Source organism: Microcaecilia unicolor, chromosome 1 (genome assembly GCF_901765095.1).
Source record: "Microcaecilia unicolor chromosome 1, aMicUni1.1, whole genome shotgun sequence".
NCBI lineage: Eukaryota > Metazoa > Chordata > Amphibia > Gymnophiona > Siphonopidae > Microcaecilia > Microcaecilia unicolor.
Genome location: NC_044031.1, coordinates 302,345,297 through 302,368,226, shown reverse-complemented (window position 1 = coordinate 302,368,226; position 22,930 = coordinate 302,345,297). Strand labels below are relative to the sequence as shown.

General features: G+C 48.3%; 1 protein-coding gene across 1 annotated transcript in view; it reads left to right on the top strand.

Annotated features, from left to right (window-relative positions):
* Window positions 1-22,930, top strand: part of LOC115476726 (factor VIII intron 22 protein-like) — a 66,006-nt gene that overhangs the window by 9,384 nt on the left and 33,692 nt on the right. The window contains exon 2 of the mRNA XM_030213320.1: window positions 2,305-2,351. Coding sequence (XP_030069180.1) covers window positions 2,305-2,351 — 47 coding nt within the window. The remainder of the gene's footprint in view (window positions 1-2,304; window positions 2,352-22,930) is intronic.

The following is a 22,930-nucleotide window of genomic DNA, read 5'->3' as shown; positions in this document are numbered from 1 at the left end:
CACGTGGCTCCCTGCGGCCTGGCTCAGTATGGAGTGGTGGCTCTCAGACAGCATGCTGCCCCGAGGAATGCCGCTGGTGCTTCCCGATTGGTGCCTGGTGGTAACAGATGCCAGCCTGCAGGGCTGGGGGCACATTGCCAGGGAAGGCATGCCCAGGGTCTCTGGACACCCGAGGAGTCGGAGTGGTCTATCAATCGCTTGGAGTTGAAAGCGATATTCTTCTGGCCTTTCACACGACCCTGGAGGGGCTGGCTGTCAGAGTTCTGTCGGACAATATGATAGCAGTGACCTACATAAATCGACAAGGCGGCAGTCAGTGCAGAGCGCAGCCCGTGCAGATTTGCCACTGGGTCGAGCTACATCTGCAGTTTCTGTTAGCAGCTCACATTGCAGGTCAGAGCAACGTGCAAGCCAATTATTTAAGCAGGCATCAAATTGACCCAGTGGAGTGCCAAATGGGGGACGCCTATAGCGGATCTTATGGTGTCAAGCGCAAATGCCAAAGTCCTGTGCTTTACAGCAGACGGAGGGATCCTTGCTCGGCGGGGTTGGATGCCTTGGCTCAACCCTGGCCTCAGGGCCTCCTGTATGTGTGCCCTCCTGGGCCCTTGATAGGGCGAGTACTCCTACGGATTCGGCTACATCAAAGAGAGGTGGTTCTCATTGGCCCAAGTGACCGTGGTATGTGGACCCCCTTCCTTTGCCTCTGATACCGAACCTGTTGTCACAGGGGCCGGTAACCATGGAGGACGCCTGCCACTTTGGTCTTACGCCTGGCTATTGAGAGGGCGCAATTGAGAGACAAGGGCTATTCCAACAAGGTCATCTCCACTCTCCTTCAGGCCCGCAAGCATTCCACTTCTGTTGGCTATGCTCGGATTTGGCGCCAGTTTGAAGCTTGGTGTGCTGCTAAAGCGATTACACCCATGCGGGCTTCAGTCTCGCCGATACTTGACTTTTTGCAGGATGGTTTACAAAAAGGCTTGGCCTATAATTCCCTGCGTGTTCAAGTTGCAGCCTTAGCATGTTTTTGTGGGAAGGCGGCTGGCCTCTCCCTGGCTGCTTATCCGGAGGTGGCACGGGTTCTTAGAGGGGTGCTTTGGCTCCGTCCTCCCGTGCGGGCTCCGTGTCTGACCTGGAACCTGAGGTTAGTTTTAAAGGCCCTTCGGTGTTCGCCCTTCGAGCCGCTTAGGCGAGCTTCGGAGAAGGATGTGACCCTAAAGACGGTCTTTTTGGTGGCCATTACATCGGCGAGACGGGTGTCTGAGCTCCAGGCGCTGTCCTGTCGAGACCCATTTCTGCAATTTCACCTTTTAGATGTGCGAAGGGCTCTATTGCAGTATCTGCGCATGTCAAATGCTTTCAGGACCTCTGATCACCTTTTTGTTTTGTTGTCAGGTGCTCGCAGAGGGTCTCCAGCGTCTAAAGCTATTTTTTCAGCATATCTGCTGTCTGGCCGGCCTTTGCCTGAAGTCTTTAAGGCACATTCCACAAGAGCGATATCCTCTTCTTGGGCTGAAAGTGGAGCACTCTCTCTTCAAGAGATATGCAGTGCAGCGACATAGGCTTCTAAGCTCTCTTTTGCCCGACATTACAGGCTGGATGTGGCTGCTAGGAGGGATGCGCATTTTGGAGCACAAGTGCTGGCGCGTGGCGTGGCCTGTTCCCACCCTATCTAGGGATTGCTTTGATACATCCCATTCGTAATGGATTCATCTGCTTGGTGACAAAGAAGGGAAAATTAGGTTCTTACCTTGGTAATTTTCTTTCCTTTAGTCATAGCAGATCCATGAGCCCTCCTTGATTGATTGATTGATTGTTTGATTGATTAATGCTGTTTTGGGTTCAGTTTTTCCTGTAGATATGTTCCCTCATTGGGAGAAGTTGGAAAACAGTCTTCAGGATTTCTGTTCTGTTACAGGAGGTTGAGTTCGTCCCTCCTTTGAATTAATGCTCCTGTTCTGGGACGTTCGTTCGCTGTGAGGAAAGTTCATGTTATTCTACTTTGCGGTGTAACACTGCTTTGGAAGCTTCAAATACTGAGAGGCAGATGGAGCTAGCTGGCCAAGAGGCACTATGATTGTCAGTGCTCTCTATCTCCCCCTGCTGGTAGGTGGACACAACCCATTTGTAATGGATTCATCTGCTATGACTAAAGGAAAGAAAATTACCAAGGTAAGAACCTAATTTTCCCATAGTATCGTAAAGGCATTCGCTATGTCTGATAAAGAAACGGGGCACACGTATATACGCTGTATATTTTGCTTATATTTTTGACCTAAATATGTTTTTTAATTTTTCTAGGAGATTTTTACGGAAGCCCAATGTTGCGGAAGCAAGTGAACAGTTTGGTAAGTTTCTGGTTCTATAAAGGCTTTCAACGCATTTTAACTGCCTGGTTAAATCATGCTGGCAGGCTCAGGAGCCTATTTTTCAGCTGCAGAATGTCTGCTCTGACTGGTGCAGCACTCTCCAGTTAGTACCAGGGCAATCAAGAGGCAGACTTGGGGCAGAGTCTGGAGTTATTTGGACACTGCCAATATTCATTGCCGTTTCCTAGATAGCTAACCTGGCAGACTGGACAGCGTAAAAAGCAGTCCTCACTCTGCCCAGTTAGCTAGGTGGATATGGTGCTGAATATTGGTTTGTACCTTTCCAGGCACTCAGATATTCAGTGTTCATACTCTGATAGCTCTAGCGCTGAATGTTCAGATCTAATTTGCCACAGAATGAATATTGCCTTGAAAGTGGTAGCTTAGTGGTTCTGCTGGATGCTATCATGCAGCGGGTTCTTTGTCTTCTTATTGTTCTACAGTCCTAGCACTGGTTCTGATTGAACTGGAAGGAAAATAAGAAGGGCAGAAGTGCCATCCCCACCCCCTGAAACATCCCTGAAAAAATTAGAGCATAGATAAATGGCTGTATGATGGGATGTACATCCTGCCACTGGGAAATAGGTCCTCTGGATTAGAGAAGGTATCTTTAGCTGAGTATAGGAAGACCATTTGGGTTTAGTCCATACTATCATACTTAGGGTAAACTCCTGGGACCCTGCATGGGGTGGTGGTAGTCTGGTGGCAGGGAAAGTCTAACCCATTTCTAAAAGGCAGTGGAGTGGATTATTATCATGAGAGAAACTGAGGACATGTAGCGTTGACTTGAATAGTGATCTGCATTGTCATTTGCATACTCTTAATAACCAAGAGTTTGGACTACTTGAAAGTAATAAGAGAAAGGAAACTGGACTTATCTGGGGTGGCCCGGAAGAGTGTCCCAGAAATAGAGCTGTTTCACTCTGAGAGACAGGGACCTAATAAGAGTATTCAGAAACCAAAGAGGCCCAGAAAAAGCAGAACCCAATCTCTTTTTGGGGTCTGGATTTGTCTTGCACTTTCGGCAAGCAGCACTTTTGGATTCAGCAAGCAGTGGTTTGTAGATTCGGCTTGCACGTTTGGCAAGTGGTGCTTTTGACATGGGATCCCTCAGCCTACATTGTCAAGTAGGTGACATGGTTCACAGGCTGCTTACGTTCAGCAGTGAGACTTCTTTTAAACCTCACAGCCTAGCAGTTTATCGGTTTTTTTTGGTTGTTGTTTCTTTGTACTGTTTATGAAGTACTGATAGAAATGTATCCAGATTCTTCCAGCATTTCACAGGCTGGTAGACAGGGTAATTTTGTACTTGATTAGACTACTAGTAAAGAAGGTCCTTTACTGAGACCAATGAAACGGGCACTAGCAAGGTTTTCATCGTAGTGTGTATGTTTGAGAGAGTGTGTGTGAGAGTGATTGTGTGAGAGAGATAGAGTGAATGTGCGAGTGTGTGTGTGTGACATAGAGTGAGAGGCTGTATGTGTGAGAGTGTGTGGCAGGGGCCCCCCCTCCGTCTCCCGCTCTCCTTCCACCTCCCCCCTGTCTTCCCTCTCCTCTTTCCTTCCCTCCACCCCCCAGCTCCCTCCATCCATATGCAATCTTCTGGTCTCGAGCGCGGCCCCCAAACACTGCCCTCTAGGCCCTAGTGCCTGCCTCAGCTAACATACAGAACATAGCACCTCCAGTCCTCCCTGCATTCACCTCTCCCCGCCACAAAACAAAACCTGAGCTGTGCCTTTTTCCTTGAAGCACTGGTCTGGACAGCTTCTTGAAAATGCTTTACTCTTGGCAGAGGGCATGAATGTTGCAGCTCGCTAGCAGTTCTCTTTATTTCTTTTAAAGTTGTGTTATTTGTTGGGGGGGGGAGGAGAAAGTCGGGGAACATGGTGATCTGCATTGTGTGCTGTTGCTGGTAAGACTGTGCCTTCGTCTCGTAGTTTTTTTTTTTTAAGTCCCCCCCGATTTTTGCTGCTTTCAATCTAATAATGTAGGCGACCTTGGCTTATGTTTTGTTGTTGTTGGTTGGGGGGGGGGGGGAGGTAGAGGGTTTTTAAATGATATGGACATCGTGTGTGTGAGTAATGTGAGCCGGCTGGCGGAGATCGTTAAAGAGCAAAGAAAGAGGTAGGGTCAGAAGTGATTGGTAACTTTTTCCGCGAAAGAGAGTGTCGCGTCGCCTGAACCTCTACACTTTGGCTTTTGGTTGACTTGCGAATTTGACTCACGGCTCACGCCAAAAGTGGGAGGGGAGGTGACTCTGTGAGGGCTTTGAATGGCTGGTGAAAGGAGAGGCACTGTAAGCAGGAGGCGGGTCTTAAATTGAATTTAGATTGGGTGTACTCTTGTTGAGTGTATTTGCTCCACCCTCGATGTCATCACGTTTGACGTGAGGGCGGGGCAAATGCTCATGGGCAAATTGTGGTTTCACCACCATGCAGTTAGAACGTTGGGACTTGTGGAGGCCTCAGTAGAACGTTGGAGGTGCGTTTTATATAGAGAGATTCTTGTGATATCAGAGAAACTCCGCCAAAAGTTCATGACATAATGAAATCACAGAGGAAGTGGGAAAGTGGAGCATTATTCTTTAAGTTAAAATGACATTCAGCAGAGCAAAAAAGAGATGCCTTAGGTTGGGAAAAATTGAATATAATTAATAAGCTTGGGAATTGTTTCCAGCTGAATTTTACAGTCTGATTGTGGTGGTACCATCTTTGTTATGCACACTTGATGAAAAACAGTATTTCCTTGTCATCAACAGCAGGGTTGTATCCGATGGGTTGTATCTGCCTACCAGCAGGTGGAGATAGAGAATACTGAAAGCACACGGTGTTCCTGGACGCCCAGCCCCCCCCTGCCTTCAGTATATCTCTATCTCCCAGCAGGTGTGGATGAAGTGGCGTACCAAGGGGGGGGGGGCAGTGGGGGCGGTCCGTCCTGGTTGCACGCCGCTGGGGGGGGGTGCCACGCGTCTGTCGGCAACTCTCGTTCCCTGCTCCCTGTGGCCCGGAATGGGTTACTTGCTGTTCCAGGGCAGAGGGAGCAGGGAACGAACGAAGCCGACAGGCGTGCGGCACCCCCCCCCCCCCCAGCAGGTAAAGATGCACCCGGGGGGGTGTCCATCGTTTCGCCGTTGGGGGGGTGTTGCGCGTCTGTCGGCAATGCTCGTTCCCTGCTCCCTCTGCCCCGGAACAGGAAGTAACCCGTTCCGGGGCAGGGGGAGCAGGGAACAAGTGTTGCTGACAGACGCGCGGCACCCCCCCCCCCCCCCCCCAGCAGATAAAGATGCACCCAGGGGGGGTGTCCGTCGTTTTGCCGGGGGGGGGGGTCGCGCTGCACCCAGGGGGGGGCATCGGCGATCTGCCCCGGGTGTCAGCCACCCTAGGAACGCCACTGTGTGGATATCACTTTCTCAGCTCCTGGATTTCTGCCTCGGGTGGCTCCTGTGCTTTGCCAGTAGAACAGGGGGGTGTTGTGGCTGGTGGTGCCCACTACAGGCATACTTGGTTTTCCCTGTCCCTGCCTTGCCCCATTCCCCCTCCTCCCGGAGTTCCTCTGTGGCTGCCTGCCTCGAATTTTCCTCACAGTAAAAAAAAAATCTGAGGCTTTCTCCAGAGCTCCTGGTTCGGTGCAGCTTGACCGCAGCTCATTTGACTCGGTGGTCTGAGGTGAGAGTGGTGCCCAGCTCCTCCGGGGAGGTTCCCGCTGAGAGCGCTCTGTGCGGGGTAAGTTTTGGACTGGGTTGCCTCCAGTTCTTGATAGTCCAGCGTCTGCTGGAGACTTTATTTCTTCCCCTGAGCTTTTGGCTGACGCTAAGCGTAGACGAGTGAATACCCCGTCTGAGGGGGACTCTTCACTCTGTTCTCCCCCGTGGTCTAGTTTCGGGGAGTCTGAGAGGTCTGGCAGGCCCTCACGGACTGATGATCCAGACGAGGGTGGCTGCTTGCCAAAGGAGTTGGATGACCCTAAAGCGGTTCGGATTTTCCACCACGACGAGCTGCCAGCTCTCATTTCTGATGCCTTACAGGCCCTTTGTATTGAAGATCCTGACGAATGTGCTGCCTCTTCTATTAATCCTCGGATTGCTAGTACTAAGAAGCCTTCTTGGGCTTTTCCCATACATGCGTCCATCCAAGAGCTTATTTCAGCTCAGTGGTCTGACCCTGATGGTCCCTTGAAGGTGGCCAGGGCTATTTGTCACCTTTACCCTCTAAATGAAAGTCAGTTGGCCCTCTTTGGGATGCCTAAAGTGGATGCGTTAGTCACGGCTGCAACTAAAAAGACTACTCTCCCGGTGGAGGGAGGGGTCGCTTTGAAAGATATGCAGGACCAGCGGCTGGAATCCGCACTGAAGCGGTCCTTTGAAATCTCGGGCCTTTCCTTACGGGTGGCTATTTGCAGTTCCTATGCAGCCCAGGCCTGCCTTTCCTGATTGCAGTAGGCGGTTGAGCAGCCCGCCAATGGAGCGGGTTCCCTGGCTGAGGTCGGGCCGCGTATGGAGTCTGCACTGTCTTTTTTGGCTGATGCTCCTTATGATCTGGTCAGAGCTTCAGCTAAGCAGATGTCGGTGGCGGTTGCTGCCCACCGCCTTCTTTGACTCCGGCATTGAGCGGCTGACATGACTTCTAAACAAAGGCTGGTGAGGTTACCCTTTCGAGCCTTCTTTTATTTGGGGAGGATTTGGAGAAGATTGTTAAGGACCTAGGGGACTCTAAGACCCAACGGTTGCCTGAGGATAGGCCGAGGCCTTCTTCCAAAAGTCCTTCTAATCCCTCCTCTTCCAGGCCACGGTCACTACTCCATCTATTTTGTGGTGCCTCGAAAAGGCGGGTCGTTCAGACCTATCCTCGCCTTACGCAGAGTCTACGAGGCCTTAGGAGCACGACATTTCCGCATGGAAACCCTGCGCTCCGTCATTGCGGCGGTACAGCCAGGAGAGTTTCTCACGTCTCTGGACCTCAAGGAAGCGTATTTGCATATTCCCATCTGGTCGCCGCTTCAGCGGTTTCTCCGGTTTGTGGTATTGAGCCAACATTTCCAGTTTCGCGCCTTGCCTCTTGGCCTGGCAATTGCCCCTCAGACTTTTTCTAAGGTGATGGTAGTGGTGGCTGCCTTTCTCAGGCGAGAGGATATCAGAGTTCACCCTTATCTCGACAACTGGCTCATCAGTGCGGTTTCGGCAGACGAAAGCCGACTTGCCACAGCCAGAGTTGTTACAGTTCTTCAGACTCTGGGCTGGGTAGTCAATATGCCCAAAAGTCACCTGACCCCCTCTCAGTCTCTCGAGTATTTGGCGGTCCAGTTCGACACGGCTTCAGGGTTCGCTTTTCTTCCCGACAACAGGCGTCTCAAGCTTCAGAATCAGGTCCGCCTGCTCCTGTGGATGCCTCACCCTCAAGCTTGGAACTTTGTTTAGCTCCTGGGCTCGATAACGGCCACCATAGAGGTGGTTCCCTGGGCGAGAGCTCACATGAGGCCGCTGCAGCTTGCTCTGCTTCAGCAATGGTCTCCGATTTCCCAGGAATACCAAAGCAGTCTAAGGTGGCTTCCTGCGGCCCAGCGCAGTATGGATTGGTGGCTTTCCGACAGCATGCTGCGGCAAGGGATTGGTGTCTGGTGATAATGGATGCCAGCCTTTCGGGCTGGGGAGCTCATTGCCAGGGACACTATGCTCAGGGTCTGTGGTGCACCGCGGAAGCGGGATGGTCCATCAATCGCTTGGAACTTAGGGCGATATTCCAAGCTCTTCTGGCCTTCCACAGGACGCTGAAGGGTCTTCCTGTCTAAGTTCTGTCAGACAACACGGCAGCAGTGGCCTACATCAATCGTCAGGGTGGCACTCAGTGCAGGGCCCTGGCTGCGGAGGCGTCTCAGATCTGCGATTGGCCCAAGCGCCACCTAGAGCTGCTGTCCACGGCTCACATAGCTGGTCAGAGCAACGTGCAAGCCGATTTCCTCAGCAGACATCAAATCGACCCGGCGGAATGGGAACTGGCGGAAGACGTTTTTCTTCAGATTTGTGCCAAATGGGGGACCACAGACTTAGACCTCATGGCGTCAAGCGTAAACGCCAAAGTCCCTTACTTTTTCAGCAGGAGAGATCTTCGCTCGGTGGGGTTGGATGCCCTGGCTCAACCATGGGCCTTGGCCCTTGATAGGGCGAGTGATTCACCTGCAGCGAGGATTGGTGATTCTCATCGCCCCGGTTTGGCCAAGGCGTCCATGGTACGCGGATCTCCGGCAGGTACATTTGTCCATTAGAATGTAAGCTCTTTGAGCAGGGACTGTCCTTCTATGTTAACTTGTACAGCGCTGCGTAACCCTAGTAGCGCTTTAGAAATGTTAAATAGTAGTAGTAGTAGTAGTAGTAGTAGGTGCTGGTGGACGCGCCTCTTCCTTTGCCTCGGATTCCGAACTTGTTAGTTCAGGGTCCGGTGATTATGGAAGATCCTTGTCGCTTTGGTCTTACGGGACAAGGGCTATTCTAATAAGGTTATTGCCATGCTCTTGCGGGCTTGCATGCGGTCTACCTCTGCGACTTATGCTCAGATCTGGCGCACTTTTGAGGCTTGGTGTACTCCAAAGGCTATCTCGCCGACTCTGGCGACAGTCTCGCTTTTGCTGGACTTTTTGCAGGACGGGCTACAAAAGGGCCTGGCCTACAATTCCCTTCGAGTTCAGGTGGCAGCACTGCTTCCAGGGGAAAGTCTCCGGCTTGTCCCTTGCTGCTCATCCGGATATTGTCCGATTTCTCAGAGGGGCGCCTCGTCTCCGTCCTCCTTTGCGGTCGCCCTGTCCAGCTTGAAACCTGGGGCTTGAGTCGAAGGCGCGCCAGCGATCTCCATTTGAGCCTTTTAAACGGGCTTCTGAGAAGGATGTGACTCTCAAGACAGTTTTTTTTAGTGACAATGACGTCGGCAAGGAGAGTGTCTGAGCTTCAGGCTCTTTCCTGTCAGGATCCTTTTCTACAGTTCTCGGAATCTGGGGTGTCTGTTCGTACGGTGCCTTCCTTTCTGCCTAAGGTGGTTTCAGCTTTTCACCTGAACCAGCCCATTTTTCTTCCTTCCTTTTGTAAGGAGGAGTTTCCGGACTCCTTTGGGCAATTGCACCTTTTGGATGTCCGCAGGGCTCTGTGGCAGTATCTGCAGATGTCAAATGAGTTTAGGAATTCTGATCATTTATTTGTTCTGTTGGCAGGTTTCCAGCGTCTAAGGCCACTATAGCCCGCTGGCTTAAGGAACTCATTTTTTCTGCTTTCAGGGCGGTCGCCGCCTGTAGCGTTTAAAGCACACTCTACGAGGGCAATGTCCTCTTCGTGGGCTGAAATGGGTGTCTTTTCTCTTCAAGAGATCTGTCGTGCGACTACCTGGGCTTCTCAGCTCTCTTTTGTGCAACATTACAGGCTGGATGTGGCAGCGTGGCAGGATGCGCATTTTGGAGCGCAAGTGCTTGCTCGCGGAGTTGCCTGTTCCCACCCTATTTAGGGAGTGCTTTGGTACATCCCATCGGTTATTGGATTCTTCTGCTGTTGATGACAAGGAAGGGAAAATTAGGTTCTTACCTTGATAATTTTCTTTCCTTTAGTCACAGCAGATGAATTCATGATCCCTCCCTGTCTGACTTTAGTTTTTGTACAGATGTTGCATACAGACATTGTGTCTCATCAGGAGTACTTGAAGACAAGCTATCAGTTACTACATGCTGTTTTTATTGCAGGAGGTTGATAACGTCCCTCCTTTGTTTGGTTATTGCTCTGGTTCAGGGGCGTTTGTTCGGTGTGAGGAAAGTTTATGTTATTTTGCCTTTCTTATTCACTCTGCTTTGGAAATTTCATATACTGAAGGCAGGTGGGGCTGGGTGTCCAGGAACACCATGTGCTTTCAGTGTTCTCTATCTCCACTTGCTGGTAGGCGGATACAACCCATCAGTTAATGGATTCATCTGCTGGACTAAAGGAAAGAAAATTATCAAGGTAAGAACCTAATTTTCCCATTTATGTCATGTATCACTTAATTGCAGGCAGAGTCTTGAATCACAATATCAAACCTGATGCAGTTAATTTCTAGCTATTTTGGGGGGAGGAAGGATGTAAGAGACGGAAAGTTGGAGTATAAAACCAGGATTGGGCCGGTCCTGGTTTTATCACATTGGATCAAAGAAACCAAGTCTAGAATTTCAGCTGGGGTTTTCATGTGATAGACATTTGCTTGGTGAATGGATTGTGCCTCTCACAATCCATGCAAGCACTTGAAAGGCTAACATGTATCTCCCCAATAGGCACCAAACCCCTTAATAGTGGGGAGAAGTTTCTGAGAGATCATTGGAAATAATTGTTCTTAAGTAAAAAGAAATAAATAAAGTAGATGTCATCCATGTCGCCCGGTGCAGAGCATTAAAAGGTATTTAATATGCCTTTAAGAGCACATGCTCGAATGCCTTCCCGCCCACTGAGAGAGTACAAGACCAGCAGTCTCTTCTCATTCGCTGTGAGGAGAGGACGTGCTATTCGCAGCTCCTCACATCGTCTGATGTATGAGTAGTCTTTTCAAGCATTTTATGCCTTCCCTGGGAGATTTTCTTTTCTCCTGTTTTCTTTTTAGTTTTGTGTCTTTTTCTCCTTTCCCTTATTTTAGCTATTTTTTTCTGCCACTTTTTAGTTTTGTTATTTTTTCATGGGAGTCTGATGAGGATCCACGGTACTTCTCGGAGAAAGAATCTTATGGTATTGCATCTGACCTCCCCCCCCCCCCCCCCCCCAGGGAAAGAAAGAAGAAAATCACTATGTGAGAGCCTTTCCTTTCCATCTTTTTTCTGGGAAATGGTGGCTGCCATTCTTTCACAAGATCCTGCGGGATGTTCAGGTGAAGAACTGAGAGTCCCCTCTGTAGGTCCCTGTCCTCCCTAAGAAGACAAACACGAGTACCGGATCCAGAGCTCCCCTGGGTTTGATAGATCCCAATTGCCTCATCATTCCTTGGTGGTGGAATCCATGCTCGAAAGAGCCAGAAAGTTCTGGAGACTTTGCTTCGATGCTTCCTGGTGGGGAAGCTAGAACCCTGGATTCTTTTGGGTGGAAGATGTAGCATAGTAGATGATGGCAGATAAAGACCTGTACGGTCCATCCAGTCTGCCCTTCAAGATAAATTCATTGTATGTGATACTTTATATGTGTACCTGTCCTTGATTAGTCCTTGCCATTTTCAGGGCACAGACCGTAGAAGTCTACCCAGCACTGGCTTTGCTTCCCAATTACCAGTGTTGCCACCCAATCTCCACTAAGCTTCTATGGATCCATGCCTTCTAAACAGGGTTCCTTTGTGTTTATCCTATTCATTTTTTAATTCTGTTACCGTTTTCATCTCCACCCCCCCCCCCCCCCCCCCCCACAGGAGAGCATTCCAAGTATCTAACACCCTCTCCGTGAAAAAATACTTCCTAACATTATTTCTGAGTCTTCCCTTCTTCAGCTTCAATTTATATCCTCTAGTTCTGCAGCCTCCCCATCTCCGGAAAAGGTTTGCTTGCGGATTAATACCTTTCAAATATTTGAATGTTTCTATTATACCATCCCTGTTTCTCCTTTCCTCCAGGGTATACATGTGCAGGTCAGTAAGTCTCTCCTTGTATGTCTTGCAACACAAATTTCATACGATTAAAAAAAAAAATTTATAATAATTTTACAAACTTTTTACAAGCCATACACTTGTCAAACAGGAACACAGCAGCTTCAAAAAGCAAATAAAGAAAACATCATATCACCAAATAAAGTCAGCTTTCTTAGACCACCATTAATTGGAGAGTGTGGCTGAATCATAGGAGATTATTCGTAAGGAACTTAAAATATAAACTTTATACAAAGGCTACGTGTGATTACCTCACCTATATTACTATTTCCAACATTATTATTATTATTTTTTTTAAATCAAGAAAAGCTTTTAGTTGTTCTAGGGCCCTGATGGCGAACCTATGACACGCGTGTCAGTACTGACACGCGGCCGCATGTGGCCTCATACAGAGAAGCAGTGGCGTTCCTTGCTGACACCCGGGGCGGATCGCGCGACCCCCCCCCCCGGTGCATGTTTACCCGCTGGGGGGGTGCCATGTGCGCTTCTATTGGCTCCCTCCGAGTCCTCCGCTCATTCCCTCCCTGCTGCTCCCTCTGCCCCGCCTCCTGCACAGCCGTTAGGGGATCTTTGACCTCACTTCCGGCCAGCGGAGCAGAGAGCAGCGGAATGCCGTGGGGGACGCATCTCTGTGATCGCCATTACCAGCAACCACATAACCACAGCAACCATCATCCAATCTACTGTTCTGGGGTGTCGTGGATTTCTAATTGACCATCATTACTGAGATAAGTGAGGGGGAGGCTGGGAGAGGCGAGGGCATGTGCTATGGGTGCCGTTTCCCGCCATTAGAAATAGCGGCAGCCATCTTAATTTACATAAGGTGGTCAGTTAGGCTAGTTAACCCCTAATTGCCTGCAGGGCTAACAGGCTATCTATAATTCTATCTTCTGTCACTGCCCCCCTGATGGAGAACCCAAAAAATAAAAAACCAAGGTTAAGTAAAGGAAGTGGTAGTAGCAGTAGCCGACCCTTTCAAGAGACATGGACCGAGATGTATGGCATTATAGAAAAAAATGGCAGATCATTTTGCGTTCTATGTACTGAAACGGTAGTAAGCAGAACGTGGAATATAAATAGACATTTTGAAACTAATCATTCCCAGCTCTTGAAAAAAAGTGAGGATGAAAGGAAGGAATACATTTCCAGGCAGCTACACTTTTATAAGAGCCAATCTAATTCCATCCTTAAATTTGTAAAAGGTTCTACAAATTTAACATCTGCAAGTTTGAGCATTGCTCACTCCATAGCTCAGCATGGAAAAGCACTCAGTGAGGGAGAATTTATTAAAGAAACTCTCCTAAGATGTGCACCAGTTCTATTTCACAATATGCAGAATAAAGATGCAATTATTAAGAGAATATCTGAGTTACCACTCAGTAGAAATATCAATTGAAGATTTAGCCAATGAAATTCAGCAACAAAAAAGTCACTAATAGGCAGATTAGTTAAAGAATTCCCCCTCCCCCTCACTTATCTTAGTTCACTGCACCCCACACAAGTTAAATAATATCAAGACCAACAAAAGAAACCGACTGACAGATGAATAAAGAAGTCACTAAGCAGGTAAGTTAAATAATTAGTTTTTGGTTTATTAAATACAGTTATATATTACAATTATACATTTTTGTTATTTAAACTATAAATATCGCGAAATTATGTTTTTTTTTCTCGAAGTGACACACCACCCGAGTTATGCTCGGTTTTTTGGCGAATTTTGACACACCAAGCTCAAAAGGTTGCCCATCACTGTTCTAGGGAGTAAAAAATATACTTCGTCTCTCCAAATCGGACCAAACGTTTACATGGTTAAGCAAGGAAGAAAGTTCTTCCCAGTTTCCTGTTTCATGGCCAAAAATATTTTTCTCCGTTCTTGAGTCAATTTGGTGACATCCGGATAAATCCAGATTTTCCCTCCTCCGAAGAACACATTTGGATGTTTTCTATTGATTGCTCCAAAATAGCAGATATATTATTCACATCAATATTTATATCTTCTCCGCCTCTGCCTTCTCCTTCTTTCTTCCTTGGACTCTTAGGCAAATAAAAAATCTTATTAATATGAGGAATAGCGTCATGTGGTATTTTCAAAATTTCAACCTAATATCTTCTAAATAAATCCATAGGCAGAGTCTCAGGAACTTTAGGGAAATTCAAAAGGCGAAGATTCAAACGCCTATTAAAGTTCTCAGTCTTTTTTATGGAGAGCCAGTTTATCTTTAACCGTAGTGAACTTGAAATCTTGAAGCTGTTTCACTTCATTTTGAATTTGTTTGACCTGAGTGGAGAGATCTTCTTTCACTGACTCAACTGTCTTGACCAAATTTTCAAATTTAAGATACAAAGCAGTTACCTCACCTGAGGATTTCTGGAGAGTTGAGTCCATCTTATTAAGCATTAACCAAATCTTTCCAAGATTTACCTCCATTGATGTATCTGAGACTCCAGTCAAACCTTGGGCCTCATTCTCCAGGCTCTTTCGCTGCAACGCGGGACCCTCGCCAGAGACCCTGCACGCCACACTTCCAGAAACATGTAGGCTATCTCCCGGCGAAGCAGCCGACGCCGGACATGGAGGAATGTTGGAAGCAGAGGGGGAAGAAAGAGATATTTCATGTCCCAGCAGAGGTTTCGCTCCTCTGATTTCCTCCGCAACGGGACTCACCTCCCTCAACTCACATGGAGAGGCTCCGGTGAGGAAACTATCCAATCTCTGCTGGATTGGGGATGATGCTGAGGTAGGCGGGGGAACAAACTTCACAGTCCCTTTTCTCTTTGTATGAGGCACTTTTCAAAGGTAAATTAACAGGAGAAAACCCAACAAGAGATCAGCGTCTCACACACCGCCATCTTGTCCACAAATCTCATACCATTTTAATAGCTTTTCTTTGCAGCGCTTCCAGTCTTTTTACATCCTTAGCAAGATACGGTCTCTAAAACTGAACACAATACTCCAAGTGGGGCCTCACTAACGACTTGTAGAGGGGCATCAACACCTCCTTTCTTCTGCTTATACCCCTCTCTATGCAGCCTAGCATCCTTTTGGCCGTGGCCACTCCTTTGTTGCATTGTTTCTTCACCCTCAGATCCTTGGACACGATCACACCGAGGTCCCTTTCCTGAGTCAAGCTTACCAGTCTCTCCCCACCTATCCTGTATATCTCTTTTGGTTTTCTGCACCCCAAGTGCATCACTCTGCACTTCTTCCATTAAATTTTAAATGCCAGATCGTTGACCATTCTTCTAACACTTGGAGATCCCGTCTCATGGTTTCTACTCCTTCCAGGGTATCTATTCTATTGGCTATCTTCGTGTCATACACAAAGAGGCAAACCTTTCCTTCTAACACTTCAGTAGTATCTCTCACAAATATATTAAACAGAATCGGCTCCAGCACCGACCCCTGAGGCACTGTACTACTCACCTTCCTTTCTTCCAAGCTGATTCCGTTTACCACCACCCTCTTTTACCTGTTGGTCAACCAGTTTCCTATCCAGGTCACCACTTTGGTCCTAAATTCAGACCTCTCAGCTTATTCACGAGTCTTCGGTGCGGGACAGTATCAAAGGCTTTGCTGAAATCCAGGTAGATTACCTCTATCGCACGTCCTTCATCCAGGTCTTTGGTCACCCAGTCAAATAGGTCAATAAGATAAGTTTGGCAAATTTTTCCTTTGGTGAAGCCATGTTGCCTCGGTTCCTGTAACCTAAAGTCCACTATCCTTTCCTTCAGCAGTGATTCCATTATTTTTCCTACCACCATTGTGAGACTTACAGGCCTGTAGTTTCCCACTTCTTCCTTGTCTTCGCTTTTGTGAAGAGAAACCACATCCATTCATCTCCAATCCCGCGGAACCTCTCCCGTCTCTAAAGTTCTATTAAATCTTTAAGAGGTCCCACCAGGACTTCTCTGAGCTTCCTCAGTATCCTGGGATGTATCCCATCTGGCCCCATAGCTTTGTCCACCTTCAGATTCTCAAGCTGTTTATAAACGCTTTCCTCCGTGAATGGCGCAATATCCATTCCATAAGAAAAGCTTTCAGCTTAAACCACTGATTTTTCACTTCACCTACGCCTACCCACGCCATCAGTTCCTTCTTCAGGTATTCCCCCATTTTACCAAAATCAGTACGTCTGAAATCCAGTATTTTGAGTTTTGTGTATCCGCACTCTGCCTTTGCCCTTATATCAAACCATATTGTGTGATGATCACTGTTACATAGGTGGGCATCCACCCAGATATTGGAAACACTTCCTTCATTTGTGAGCACTTGTTGTCTATATACCCCGACACAATTGGAGGAACTAGATAAAGATCTGATCGCTGATATTCAAAAGTTGGGGAAGAAAAGAGAGGTGCTGTTGTTGGGAGATTTTAATCTGCCGGATGTAGATTGGAAGGTTCCGTCTGCGAAATCGGAAAGAAGTAGAGAGATTGTGGATGCTTTCCAAAATGCTCTGCTCAGACAAATTGTGACGGAACCCACAAGGGAGGGAGCCACGTTGGATCTGGTGCTCACGAATGGGGATAGTGTGTCAAATGTCCGAGTGGCTGCACACCTGAGAAGCAGTGACCATCAAACGGTTTGTTTTGATATAACGACTCATGTGGATGGCGGCCACTCAAAACTCAAAGTCTTGGATTTCAAGCGAGCTGACGTTAACAAAATGGGGGAATACCTGAGGAAGGAGCTGATGGGCTTGGAGGTCATACGAGAAGTGGAAGGACAGTGGTCCAGGCTGAAAGAAGTAATAAACAGGGCTACAGACCTTTATGTAAGGAGAGTAAATAAAAGCAAGAGAAAAAGGAAACCGATATGGTTCTCAAAGCAAGTGGCTGAGAAAATAAAGATTAAAGAGTTAGCGTTCCAGAAATATAGAAAATCTCAAGTGGAGGAACACGGGGAGGAATACCGGATGAAACTGAAAGAAGCCAAGAGAGAGCTACGTCTGGCGAAGGCGCAAGCGGAAGAACAAATGGCTAGAAATGTAAGGAGGGGAGACAAAAACTTCTTCAGGTATATTAGTGAAAGGAGAAAGACTAAAAAGGGAATTGTGAGACTAAAAGATACAGCGAAACGCTATGTAGAAAATGATGAAGAAAAAGCCAATTTGCTAAATAGATACTTTTGTTCTGTTTTCACTGAAGAAAATCCTGGGGAAGGACCGAGAGGGACTGGCAAAAGTACACCTGAGAATGAAGTGGATAGAGCACCGTTCAAGGAAGAGAGTGTGTATCAACAACTTGGAAAGCTAAAGGTGGACAAAGCCATGGGACCAGACGGGATCCACCCCAGAATTCTGAGGGAGCTCAGAGAGGTTCTGGCGGGTCCTCTTAAAGATTTGTTTAATAAATCCTTGGAGGCGGGAGAGGTTCCGAGGGACTGGAGAACGGCGGAGGTGGTCCCTCTTCACAAAAGTGGTGATAGGGAAGAAGCTGGAAACTACAGGCCGGTAAGCCTCACTTCGGTTATTGGAAAAGTAATGGAAGCGATGCTGAAGGAAAGAATAGTGAATTTCCTGGAAACCAATAAGTTACAAGATCCGAGACAACATGGTTTCACCAAAGGAAATCGTGCCAACGAATCTCATTGAATTCTTTGACTGGGTGACAGGAGAATTAAATCAAGGACGTGCTATAGACGTAATCTACTTACATTTCAGCAAGGCTTTTGACACGGTTCCCCACAGGAGGCTCTTAAATAAACTAGACGAGCTGAAGATAGGACCCGAAGTGGTAAACTGGATTAGGAACTGGTTGACAGGCAGACGCCAGAGGGTGGTGGTGAATGGAGTTCGCTCGGAGGAGGGAAAGGTGAGTAGTGGAGTGCCTCAGGGATCGGTGCTGGGGCCGATTCTGTTCAATATATTTGTGAGTGACATTGCCGAAGGGTTACAAGGTAAAGTTTGCCTTTTTGCAGATGACACTAAGATTTGCAACAGAGTGGACACCCCGGAGGGAGTGGAAAACATGAATAAAGATCTGAAGAAGCTAGAAGAATGGTCTAACGTTTGGCAATTAAAATTCAATGCGAAGAAATGCAAAGTGATGCACTTAGGGAGTAGAAATCCAAGGGAGACGTATGTGTTAGGCGGGGAGAGTCTGATAGGCACGGACGGGTAGAGGGATCTTGGGGTGATAGTATCTGAGGACCTGAAGGTGACGAAACAGTGCGACAAGGCGGTGGCTGTAGCTAGAAGATTGCTAGGCTGTATAGAGAGAGGAGTGACCAGCAGAAGAAAGGAGGTTTTAATGCCCCTGTATAAGACGTTGGTGAGGCCCCACCTGGAGTATTGTGTTCAGTTTTGGAGGCCGTACCTTGCGAAGGATGTTAAAAAAAATTGAAGCGGTGCAAAGAAAAGCTACGAGGATGGTATTGGATTTGCGTTCCAAGACGTATGAAGAGAGACTTGCTGACCTGAACATGTATACCCTGGAGGAAAGGAGAAATGGGTGATATGATGCAGACGTTCAAATATTTGAAAGGTATTAATCCGCAAACGAATCTTTTCCGGAGATGGGAAGGCGGTAGAACGAGAGGACATGAAATGAGATTGAAGGGGGGCAGACTCAGGAAAGATGTCAGGAAGTATTTTTTCACAGAGAGGGTGGTGGACGCTTGGAATGCCCTCCCGTGGGAGGTGGTGGAGATGAAAATGGTAACGGAATTCAAACATGCGTGAGATATGCATAAAGGAATCCTGTGCAGAAGGAATGGATCCTCAGAAGCTTAGCTGAAATTGGGTGGCGGAGCAGGTGGGGGGGAAGAGGGGTTGGTGGTTGGGAGGCTAGGATAGGGGAGAGCAGACTTATACAGTCTGTACCAGAGCCGGTGATGGGAGGCGGGACTGGTGGTTGGGAGGCGGGAAATACTGCTGGGCAGACTTATACGGTCTGTGCCCTGAAAAAGACAGGTACAAATTCAAGGTAAGGTATACACATACGAGTTTATCTTGGGCAGACTGGATGGACCATGCAGGTCTTTTCTGCCGTCATCTACTATGTTAGTGTATTCCGTCACCATTTGTCTGAGCAAGGCACTTTGACAGGTGTCCACGATTGCCCTTCTTCCTTAGCGTATGCAGCAGATTAATCCAGGAACTGGTGGGTTGTGTCCATCTACCAGCAGGTGGAGATAGAGATTACAAAGCTGAAGGCAGTGATACCAGACGGTCAGCTCCTCCTTTACCTCACTATATCTCTATCTCTAGCAGGTGGTAGATGGTGTCTCTGCAGCTCCTGGATTCGTCTCTTGGACCTGCTCCTGGGCCTTTTGGCCAGTTGAGCTTAGGGGGTATTTGGGCTCTGTGCCAACTTTAGGGGTATACCTAGTGGCCTGGGTCCCTTCCTCACCCCGTGGTCCCTTTCCTCCCAGAGTTTGGACTGTAGCCTTCCTCATTAAAAAAGAAAGAAAAAAACCCCTGTAGTCCACAACACACCTCTGTTTGCTGCTGTTATCAGCTGTTAAAAAAACAAAAACAGCAATTTGGGACACAGGCTCTGCAGCTGTAACAAGGAAGCAGGTTGCTAAGAGGAGCCTTGGGGGCAGCGTCTCTGGAGTTGCTATGTGTGTGTGTAGCCTGCTGAGCCAGTTTGGTGGGAGGCTTGCCTAGGAGGTCCTGCTGTGGTGGTCATCCTTCAAATGAACCGTCCCATCCCAGACAGCTCTGATATAATGTTTTCTTGACCGAGGACTGGAGGATCTAACTTCAGACCCGGGTGCGCAGTCTGCTGGGGCGCCGAGTCCTCGGGCCTGGCAGTGCGTTCATGTCTTGGGCTCTGTGACGGCTACTTTGGAGGTAGTGCTGTGGGCTGTGCTCACATGTGATATCTACAGCTCTCGCTTCTCGGCAGGTGGTCGGTGTCCCAGGAGTGTCAGTGCTGTCTTCCATGGCTGTTCTTGGCACAGCTGTGCATGAACTGGTGGCTCCGTAATTCCTCCCTGTGAAAGGGATGCCTTAGCGCCTCTCCAGTGGATGGTGGTGGTCATGGATGCCTCCTTCTTACGCCTCCAAGGCGATGAATGACACAGGAGATGCTGTGGCTGATCTCCCGCCTGGACCTGTTTTTGGTGCTGTTCGTCCTGTAGCCTTCTAGGACTTGTTGTGGGCCAGGTGGTGCTTGTGCCATTGGAGAACACGACGGCGGTGGCTTCTTCTTCGACAGGGTGGGACTCAGAGTCAGGCCCTGGCCACCAGGGCATGTCAGCCCCATGGAGGGGGCAGAGGACTTTATGTTCCATTTCTCCATGGCCCACTTTGAGGGCTTTTCTTACGGTGAGTTCTCTCTTTCTGCCGTCTTCTGGTCTCAGCGGAATGGTTATTCCACACCAGTAGTGCTTCAGTTTGGGCTCAGGTAGAGAGCTCCAGAAGTACATCTGATGGTGTCCTGGCTGGACGCCGAGGTGCTTTTTTTCTTTTATCATCGGAAAGAGGGCGATTTGGCAGGGCTGGTTGTTCAGCTACTTCTTTAGCAGGAGGACGTTCTTCGATAATGTTTCCTCCATGGCCTCTCTACTACTCACAGAGGCGTAGGTATACTCCTTCTTGCCAGCCTCAGCAGACTCAGACCCAGAGCACTCATTCTTGTCAACAGCTTGCGCCCAAGGCCCAGACAACTCCCCAGTCAAAGCCAAGAATGAGCTTTTGACTGGCTCCAGCAGATCATAGCCGTAGTGAAGTGACCATCCCGGGTGACCTGCCGGTTGGGGGGGAGGGCTGAATTTTTTCCACTAAAGGTGGTCCCTTGTAACCTCCAACCGGTGGATTCTTCAAGTAGTCCGTCTTGATTATGCCATGCATTGGTGACAGAGACCACCAAATTGCCCACTGAGAGTGTCTTACTTAGCTGTCATCAGAAGGAGGTACTTGCAGAGGAACTCTCTCCCCTTCTAAATGTCCACTCAGTCAAGTCCATTCTACCAGGGGAAGAAGGGCAGGGATTCTGTTCCAGGTACTTGTGCCCAAGAAAACAGGGGGGATGTGTCCCATCCTAGACCTAAGGGCCCTGAACAATTTCCTGTTCAAAGAAAAGTTCAGGATGGTTTCCTTGGCACCCTTCTCCCCATGATTCATGATAACGATTGGCTATGCTCTCTGGACTTAAAGGATGTTTACACTCACATCCTGATACTTCCAGGTCACAGGAAGTATCTTTGATTTCGGCTGGGGACACATCAGTTCCAGTGCCGCGTGTTTCCTTTTGGCCCAGCGTCATCCACAAGGGTCTTCACCAAGTGTCTTCCAGTAGTCACAGTGTCACTACAGAGACTGGGAGTCCATGTGTTCTCCTATCTGGACAATTGGCTGGTGAAGAGCACGTCGATGGTCAGTGCTCAGTAGTCCATTCTGAGAACTAGTTGGGTGTTAGAGCTACTGGGGGTTTGCTTTAAACTACTCCAAGTCCCATCTACATCCCGTTCAACACTTGGAGTTCATAGGAGCCTTCGTAGACACACAGCGGGCTTTTCTCCCTATGTTGAGGACAGACATTATCTTGTCGCTTTTGACACTCAGGTCCATGCCAGCCAGCTGGTCATAGCTTGACTAATGTTGAGATTGTTAGGTGTCATGGCCTCCCCCATCCATGTCAGACCCATGGCATGTTTTCACATGAGAAACGTCCAGTGGACCCTAGCTTCCCAGTGGTGTCAAGCCTCTGGGAATCTAGCGGATGTCATCTGAATGACACTAGAGTTGATTCAGTCTGCTTTGGTGGACGGTTAGATTCAATTTGACTGTGGGACTTCCATTCCTAATTCCTCAGTCCCAGAAGGTGCTCACAACTGGTGCATCCCACTTGGGCTGGGGAGCTCACCTAGACAGGCTTCACACTCAAGATGCTTAGTCAGCCCAGGAGACTGATCTCCACATCAACCTTCTGGAGCTACATGCAATCTGAAATGCTCTAAAGGTTTTTAGAGACTGGCTGTTCAACCAAACTGTACTCATTCAAACAGACAATCAGGTTGCAATGTACCACACCAACAAGCAGGGGGGTACTGGATCACGCCAGTTGTGTCAGGAGGCCGTCCATATGTGGCACTGGGCAGTCCAGCATGGGATGCTCCTGAAAGCCACTTACCTGGCAGGCAAATCCAACAGCCTGGCCGATAGACTGAGCAGGGTCATGCGACCGCACGAGTTGTCCCTCAGCATGGGCGTTGCCTGTGAGATCTTCTGAGTGTGGGGCACCCCCTCGGTGGATCTCTTTGGCACTTAGTTCAATCACAGAGCCCTTCAGCACTGTTCCAGGCTCCAAGCCCCAGGCCCGTGACAGACTAGTGTTGGATGTCTTCCTGCTTCATTGGGGGGACTGATCTTCTGTATGCATATCCTCCCATCCCTCTTGTGGGGAAGACTTTGCTGAAACTCATTCAAGACCAAGGAACCATGATCCTGATTGTCCATACTGGCACCAGCAGATCTGGTTCCCTCTTCTTCTGGAGTTGTCCTCCGAAGAAACTTGGAGATTGGAGTGTTTTCCGACCTTCATCAGGCAAAACAAGGGATCTCGTCTACATCACAACCTCCATTTTCTGGCTCTCACAGCCTGGATGTTGAGAGTTTAGAATTTGCTTACTTGCATCTTCCTGAAGGTGTCGTCAAGGTCTTGCTGGCTTCCAGGAAAAATTCTACTAAGAGGTGTTACTTTTTCAAATGGAGGCAGTTTGCCGTCTGGTTTGAAGTCAAGGCCCTAGATCTCTTTCTTGCACTATACAGACCCTGCTTGAATATCTTATTTTTATTTATTTTATTACATTTGTACCCCACATTTTCCCACCTATTTGCAGGCTCAATGTGGCTTACACAGTACCGTAGAGGCTGTTGGCAATTCGGTTGATAACAGATACAAAGTTATATTGTAGTCAGATGAGGTAGGTGTGGATCAGTCATCAAGGGGGTGAAGGAAGTGAAGATTATAAATTGTCCAGTACGA